General features: G+C 35.3%; 1 protein-coding gene across 1 annotated transcript; it reads right to left on the bottom strand.

The window, feature by feature from the left end:
- Positions 1 to 469: 469 nt before the first annotated feature.
- On the bottom strand, positions 470 to 7557 carry RAD51AP2 (RAD51 associated protein 2). Its single transcript, XM_003586662.6, has 3 exons — positions 4324 to 7557; positions 3991 to 4074; positions 470 to 1099 (listed from the first exon to the last, which is right to left on the bottom strand). Exons 1-3 carry the CDS (start codon positions 7544 to 7546, stop codon positions 981 to 983), a joined length of 3426 nt encoding a protein of 1141 aa, XP_003586710.3. The 5' UTR covers positions 7547 to 7557; the 3' UTR covers positions 470 to 980.
- Between the last annotated feature and the right edge of the window lie 167 nt (positions 7558 to 7724).

Genomic DNA, 7724 nt, shown 5'->3' with positions numbered 1-7724 from the left:
TCTGACTCTTTGAGACCCCATGGACTAATACTTGAGTGGGTAGCTGTTCCCTTCTACCAGGGGATCTTCCCAACACATGGATCAAACCCAAGTCTCCCACATTGCAGGTGGATTCTTTCCAGCTGAGCCATCAAGAAGCCCAAGAATACTGGATTGGGTAGCCTGTCCCTTCTCCGAAGATCTTCCTGATCCAGAAGTCGAGCCGCATTGCAGGTGGATTCTTTATCAACTGAGCTACCAGGGAAGCCCTTCAATCCTGACTAAGTGGTCTTGAAAAATTTACCCATCCTCTTTGTACCTCTGTTTTTTTCACTTTAAAAATAGGGAGAGTGGATTAGAACAGTTAGTTTGTGACATTTTTAGGAGTCATAGATTCTTTTCAGAAACCAATAAATACTACCAATGCTCTCCACAAACACTTTATATACATATATCATGAAAATAAGTTGACATATTTTATAAGACTATGAAAAACCTTCATGTATATATTTATTAATATGCTATGAAAACATTAATGAAGTATTTTATAACATTTAAAGATAGATATACACATTGCTGCTGCTGCTGCTGCTGCTAAGTTGCTTCAGTCGTGTCCGACTCTGTGCAACCCTATAGACGGCAGCCCACCAGGCTTCCCCGTCCCTGGGATTCTCCAGGCAAGAACACTGGAGTGGGTTGCCCTTTCCTTCTCCAATGCATGAAAGCGAAAAGTGAAAGTGAAGTCGCTCAGTCGCGTCAGACCCTCAGCGACCCCATGGACTGCAGCCTACCAGGCTCCTCCGTCCATGGGGTTTTCCAGGCAAAAGTACTGGAGTGGGGTGCCATTGCCTTCTTCAAGATATACACATTAGATACACACATACACAAACTTCTAAGCTGGAAGAAAGCATTTATCCAAAGAAAGAAACAAAAGATTTATAGATGTGAAATGTTTTGAAATATTAAAGTCCAAAATCTTCTTTTAAGTTCTCAAAACATATTCATTTCAGATAGGGATGAAGTTGTTTAAGCTTGGCTTTTCTTGACAATCCAACCCTGATTGGTCGACCGCATGTCTTAAGAGGTAGTACTCTTGAAATTCCATATGAAAAACTGCTACCTAAAAATATAAGACAATAAAGGTACATAAGGGAGTAAAAATCACTCATAGTTTCTATGCTTAAAAATGATTCCTAACTTCTAAAATCACGATACTAACAACATTTACTGAGTCACTGAGCTAAGTGCTTTGAGTGCATTAGTTTACTTACTCTTATCTCCATTTTTTAAATGTGGAAAACTCAGCACAAAAATGATAAGTAACTTGCCCAACATAACATAACATAGCAATTAAATAAAATCAGCATTCCAGTCATGCAATCTGGCTTAACATCAACAAAACTATATAGAGTTTAAACTTAACATGATGTAGTGGCTGTAAAGACTATGTTATTTTTCCATTAGAAGTTATTAGACTATATCATTAATATGTACATGTGGCTTCTAATAGAGATTATTATAGATAATACAGCACAAATGTATTTCATCTTCATGTATCAATGGAGAGCTCTAATTTTGAAGTTTTATTTAACATGACACTAACATTTTGTAAAAAGTTCAAAACATCTGGCTACCTAATGCGAAGAACTCATTGGAAAAGACCCTGATGCTAGGGAAGATTGAAGGCGGAATGGAAAGGGGACGACAGAGGATGGGATGGTTGGATGGCATCACTGACTCAATGGACATGAGTTTGAGTAAACTCTGGGAGTCGGACACAACTAAGCAACTGAACTGAACGGAGAGCTGTGAGTTTCAGTTTTGTTTGGGGACTTACTGAGGAGTATACCCTCTGGATACAGCCTCTCAGATAGCTCTGAAGAACTGCTGTGGACAGTTTAGAGAGGAGGTGAGCATACATGTGATTTTGGAGAAGAGGTATATGCAACCAGACTCACATCTTGGTAGAAGCTTAGTGCCAGTTAGGAGGAACAGATATTTTAGTCAATTATTTCAGTGCTTTTCTAAGTATGGGAAGATGCAAGAAATTGGGTTCATACAATTTTCTCTTGAAAATATCTATCTGAAGACCTGTTCTGCCAGTTTTTCCAGAGCACAGAATTCCTAAACTCCTTTCAGACTATGCTAGAGATTAGCAAGTGCAGTGGTTAATGACTCACTCCTTGTAGAATCAGGTGACTCGTGATATTCTTTGGTTGACATATACATACACATTAAAATTAGAGAAGTATTGGTATTAAATGATATATAAAGCTCCTGGCATACTGGCTAGCTGCCATTTGACACACTCAAAGTATTTGCCTCCTCCATACCACAGAGAAAGGAGAGAGACAGAAAGGGAGATAGGATGTGCTAGAAATGTTGGTAGCAGAAACTTTAATTGGAGGCATCATGATGACAAGTGGGTGGGTATCAAAAACATTTCTGCACAATCAGAAGTCTTTCAATACCTTTAAAAATACCCTGCGTAAGTAGGGACCCAGAATTAGTCCATTTTTAGTCCATAATTAGTCCATTTTCCCCAGTACCTCCCAACTTTTCCCTTACACTATGGATTTTAACAAATCCCAGGTATATCATTCCATTTTTATGCACTTTGAAAGAGGCTTCACAATGATCCTAACATAGTATTAAGTAATTTTGGCTGACCTCTAACATTATTTTTCATATTTCTTGACAAGGAGGTATCTTTCCTCGTGAAGCCACAATAGAGTATTATGGGTTCAGATATTTCCAACAAATGTAACATTTCTTTCCCGATTGAGGCACATACTTTAATCTGTCTTAAATATCCATTTCATTAACACAATTATCATCAAGAGGACAATATGGGTTTGTGTTCTCTAATAATCTTCCTCTATCAGAGAATATGTTCCTAAACCCAATTTCTTCCTTTCTTCCTGTTCTAGAAGAAACAACCCCTATCCTTTTCAGGCTAATTCTACTACCCAGCTTTCGGTCTCATAGAGTATTGTTCCTTAAATTATTTCCTTTTTTCAGGGGAGAAAACCCACAGGCTTTTGATCTTCCAAGGACCTGGATTAATTTTTAAGAGTATTTCATTGAAAGCTAAGAAAAAAGAAATTATGCAGTTTTGAAGTGACTGAATAAAAGTGTCAGGGACAGCATTTTCTTCTAATGAGAAGCCAGGAGAAATGCTTTGAGAAGTGATGCAAGACTGAAGATATTTTGATAAATGTATTTCACCTACATCATTATTCTTTCTAGATCTAGTCTTGTATAAAACCAGCAATTTCAGATCAAATGAAAATGTAGTCATTTAGAAAATAATTCCCTAAAAAAAAAAAGAAAGAAAGAAAAGAATTCCCTAATTTCAATCCAACCCCTACCTCATCTTCATTGGTACTACAAGTTAGAACAGATGGTAGACTTAGTGTATTTTATTCTGATATTACAGACCTCTTAGGCAAAGAATAAGGTTAGCCGTTTAACTTTTCTTTAGTTTGATTCTTTTATAATCAAACATTTAAATGCCATAGTACTAAATTATGTTAATATATGTAAATGGTGCTAATTTCTTTCAAAATTACAATATAAAATGTCCATATAAACAGCCCTATAATATTTAAAGGATAGAAAACAATGATACTAAATTTATAATTGGGAGTAACACCAATGTAAATCTAACTTAGACAAATGCCTTTTTTGCTTTTGCTAATTAATGTTACATATATTAGATATACATACTAGATATATATAATACCTATCTTATCATATAGCGATTGCAAGACATCACTGAAAATATGTAAAGTTTTATAAAGTATATTTTCTAGTTACATTCTAAATGATTTTTTTCATTTTTAGCCAATTTTTACCTGTAGGAATTTGTATCAATAAATTTAATGTTTACAAAAGTATTACATTTTTGTATTTATTTTTTAACAACTTAGCATATTTTCCTTATGCTAAAAATACAAGAATGCAGTAATCATCTTATAAAGTATTAAAGAAAATAACCAAAACTCCTACCTGCCTTCAGTAGATAATTAAATTTTTCTTCCTTAGATTCATCAGAGAAAGAAGTTGGTCTTTCAGGTGAAGGATTTTCACAATCTGAAAATAAAGATCAATGTGTTATAACAAAAAGTAACTTTTTATATGAAGTGTCAATACTATAAACAAATTACTTTTTCAGAAATATTCCCTCCCATTCGTTCCTTATATATAATAGAAAAATAATAACATCAATAAATACTGTCTTACACCTTACTTTCTTTTTTGCCAAAATTATATATTTGGCCTACACAGAAAAAAAATGCCGTATTTTATCTCAGAAAGTACATTTTAAAATCAATTTCATACCTTCCTTAGAAGTAGAATAAAGTAATTCTTCCTCTGGTGTTCTTAGGCAGCAATCATTAGGAACTTCCTGTTCACCATTTTTGGGTACTGTTTTCCACTTAAATAAACTTTGGTGTTTTTTATGCATATTCGGACTTGCTATCATATCACCAAGCAAAGAAGATGAACATAATTTGTTTTCTGTACCCATTTTCAAACCTTTTTTTATCTCCATTTTTACCTCCTCAACAGCATTGCTTTCTACAAAGTAATTTTCTTGCCTATTGTTGGTTTCCACAGTGCTTAGAATTTCATTTTCCTTACTAATTTCATGAAACATACGAAGTTCTTCAAGCACTAAATTAAATTTACTCTTCATTTCAAAATTGTTTGCTATTGTCAGAACGTCTGTTGATAAACACTTGGCAGTTAAGTCCTGAAAACATTCATTGTTCCCTACACTCAAATGAGTTTCAAACTGATGATTAAAACATTCTGAAGAGTCATTCTTTGGATGAAAATGCTTTGAATTAGCTAACTCACTTTCTTGAAAAGTACTCTCATATTCATTTCTGTCAATTACATTACTTTGATTAACATATTTAGTCTCTTCCACATCCAATTTAGTCATTAATGAAACTGGTTGCACAATAAACATGTCATCCATTGAATAAAAACTATTTTTCTCTTCTTTTTCTGTCTTAATGTCTTCATGACCTTGGCAAAAGTTTGTTAAATTTTGTGTTGTGATTTTTCCTTCCTCCTTCAAAGTTAAGTCGTACTTTTTATCTTCAATTTCATTTATCAAGTTCCCAAAACCTAGCACCTGAGTTACAGTCATGGGATTGGTTTGTTCACTATGCTTTTTGTCATGGCTTGCCTGTATAGCCTGTTGCCTAGTATTGAAGAAATCTTTAAATATGTAGTTAAAATTAAAACTTTTCTGCTTTTGCTTTTCTTCATCAATGTCATCAAAGTCCATTAAAAGAGGAATTTTTTCATATGTTTCAAAAATTGGAAAGTGTATGTTTTTACTTGTCATACTGAAGGAATTGGTAAGTTTTTTCTTAGGCTCTTCAAAAATTTGTTCACTTTTAAATAGCTTTCTTTTCTTTAACTTAGGTTTCATATTATTGTCTAATAGTCTTGAAAAAGTTAAAATCCTGACTGAACATACAGTATGACTTTCCAATGTGATGTTTTTTGGATAATTCAAATACATTATCCATTTGAAAATGCATCCCTCTTCTAATTTAGAATCATTTTCAACTACTGTAAAAGAGACAAAGTCATTGAGCAAAGAAGTTATGCTGGTTTTCAATATAATATTTAGAGGGTCCAAAACATTGGTTTGTAAACATATGCTTGAAATATCATTATTTATACTGACATTCATAGTCTCAGTTATTAGATTTTGAACATCAATTTGCTTTTTACACTTCAAAATTCCATACCAGGTTAAGATATTATTATCTTTTTGATTTCCTGAAATACTTTCATGGAAATAAAAAATTTCTGTAATGAAACTTTCAAAATAACTGCTTAAATGAAAATCTTTTTGTGTGGTATAATGTCTGAAGTATAGCATATTATCTTTTTCTCCTTTATCTTTTAAGCAAAAAATTTGCTTTAAAGCTTTTTGACTACCCAGTGTTTCTGTCATGAGAGGCTTTGCTTTTTCATCATGTGTTTTCATGACTTTCATATTGTGATAATTTCCTTTACTTAGATCTATTTCTAATAATTGTTGCAAATTCAGTATTTCTCCAGCTTTTTTCATATTTTCATATTTCACCTTGTAACTATCCATAGTCCAACTATTTTCCCTATTTTTTCTCAAAATATATATAATGTTACAGTCCCAGCTTTGCAGTTTTTCCAATCTGGTAAATATGTAGCTGTACAGGCATGTTTCTGTCTCCTTGCAATTTGCATTTTCTAGTTTTATAGTGAAATTCTTTGCGGAGTCTATTGCATCAAACTTGATACTACTGTGATTATAGTAGTGTAAACTGATCAAGTCTTTTTTTCTCACACAAACACTTTGGTTGCTGACTGACTGGTGGTTACTTTCATAACACTCAGAAAAAATATTTTCTGCATCCACAATTTTTTTATCATTCTGTAACTTTTGCTTCTTAACATCAGGTCCATTTTGGGACCAGTGAGTGTTTGTGAAATCCCTAACATATGCCTCATTTTTGTCATTTTTCTTCCCTATTTCCTTTAAATAGACAGAGGACATTTTGCTATTTAAATCAGTTGGAAACTCAGGGATACTTGTTGTACTCTTATCTCTAAAATAGCTAGGTTTGGCAATTTCCATGCCGCGCTGGTTTTGAGATTTTGGTATTTTTAGCGTAGATGCTGGAACGCTATTTTCTTTTTTATTTGATGGCATAACACTACCAGCTTTACATCTGTTCTTAATATCATGAAATGTTGATTTGGTGTCCTTGTAAAAGGTAATATCTAAAAATGGATTTTCTGTCAGTTTTATGTCATTATTGTCTTCCTGACTATTGTCTCTCTCCTGAACTAAATATTGTCCATCCTCGTTTTTAATTACATGTACATCGTGTACAGAGGCGTGGGACAGCTGACCAGTCTCTATTTCAAATCTATCAGTGCAATGCACACTGAAAATCTCTCTGGCATACAGCCCTGGTTCACAAGACGTTCTAGAAGTCTTCACACCAGAAACAAAATTTTGTGAGGGTAGAGACCGCAAACAACTATTCATCTCAAATTTGCTATTTTGGCCTTCCGGATTATATATCTGTTTCCCACTTACAGATTTCTTCACACACGAGCCTGTGGCGTTACCAAAAATCTCCTCAGTTGAAATCATGAGCGCTGTGAGGGGTCTGAGCGACAACTCCCAGACTTTTTCCACCTCAGACAAGCAAGGCACCAAAGGCAGCCTCCACTCCACCTCAGAAACACCACCGGTCTCCTCAAGACGGGGCCTCTTACTACGGGGTGGTAGGGAATCAGGGTCGTCAGCAGGTGGTAAAGGGGAGGCAGGCTCCCCGAGTTCGGAAACCTGCGGCGCGCGCTGCGTGAGTGACATGACAGCGAACTGAGGTATTCTGTCACAGGTTCCGGGCAGACTCGGGTCTCTGAGCCGGCCCGAGGCGGCTCTTAAGCAACACACCCCCTCCAGCCCCGCCTCGGTCACGCCCCTGACACGCCCCCAGGGCCACGCCCCCACCCACCCTGCTGCAGCGAGCCCCGCCCACATAGTCTCTACTTCAAAAAACACCAACCGCCTGTGACCGTTATTTTGTCTATTGTTAGCGCCCCTTGCTATTGTTACAATTGTAGCTGATCTAAACTTTTTCTTCCCTCTGGTAGAATTAAAGAGAAAAGTCAGAATCTTTTTTTTTTTAATTTGTGAACGGACACGGCTGTATTTTTAA

Source organism: Bos taurus, chromosome 11 (genome assembly GCF_002263795.3).
Source record: "Bos taurus isolate L1 Dominette 01449 registration number 42190680 breed Hereford chromosome 11, ARS-UCD2.0, whole genome shotgun sequence".
NCBI lineage: Eukaryota > Metazoa > Chordata > Mammalia > Artiodactyla > Bovidae > Bos > Bos taurus.
The sequence above is the reverse complement of the archived record's forward strand: the minus strand, read 5'-3'. Positions and strand labels throughout refer to the sequence as shown.

Excerpts from the sequence above, each read along its gene's own strand:
- RAD51AP2 (XM_003586662.6), bottom strand. The coding sequence starts at position 7,546 with ATGTGGGCGGGGCTCGCTGCAGCAGGGTGGGTGGGGGCGTGGCCCTGG. Across the intron at positions 4,075-4,323 it reads TTATTCTACTTCTAAGGAAG|ATTGTGAAAATCCTTCACCT; the intron begins GTATGAAATTGA and ends CTTTATTTTCAG. Across the intron at positions 1,100-3,990 it reads TAATTATCTACTGAAGGCAG|GTAGCAGTTTTTCATATGGA; the intron begins GTAGGAGTTTTG and ends TTATATTTTTAG.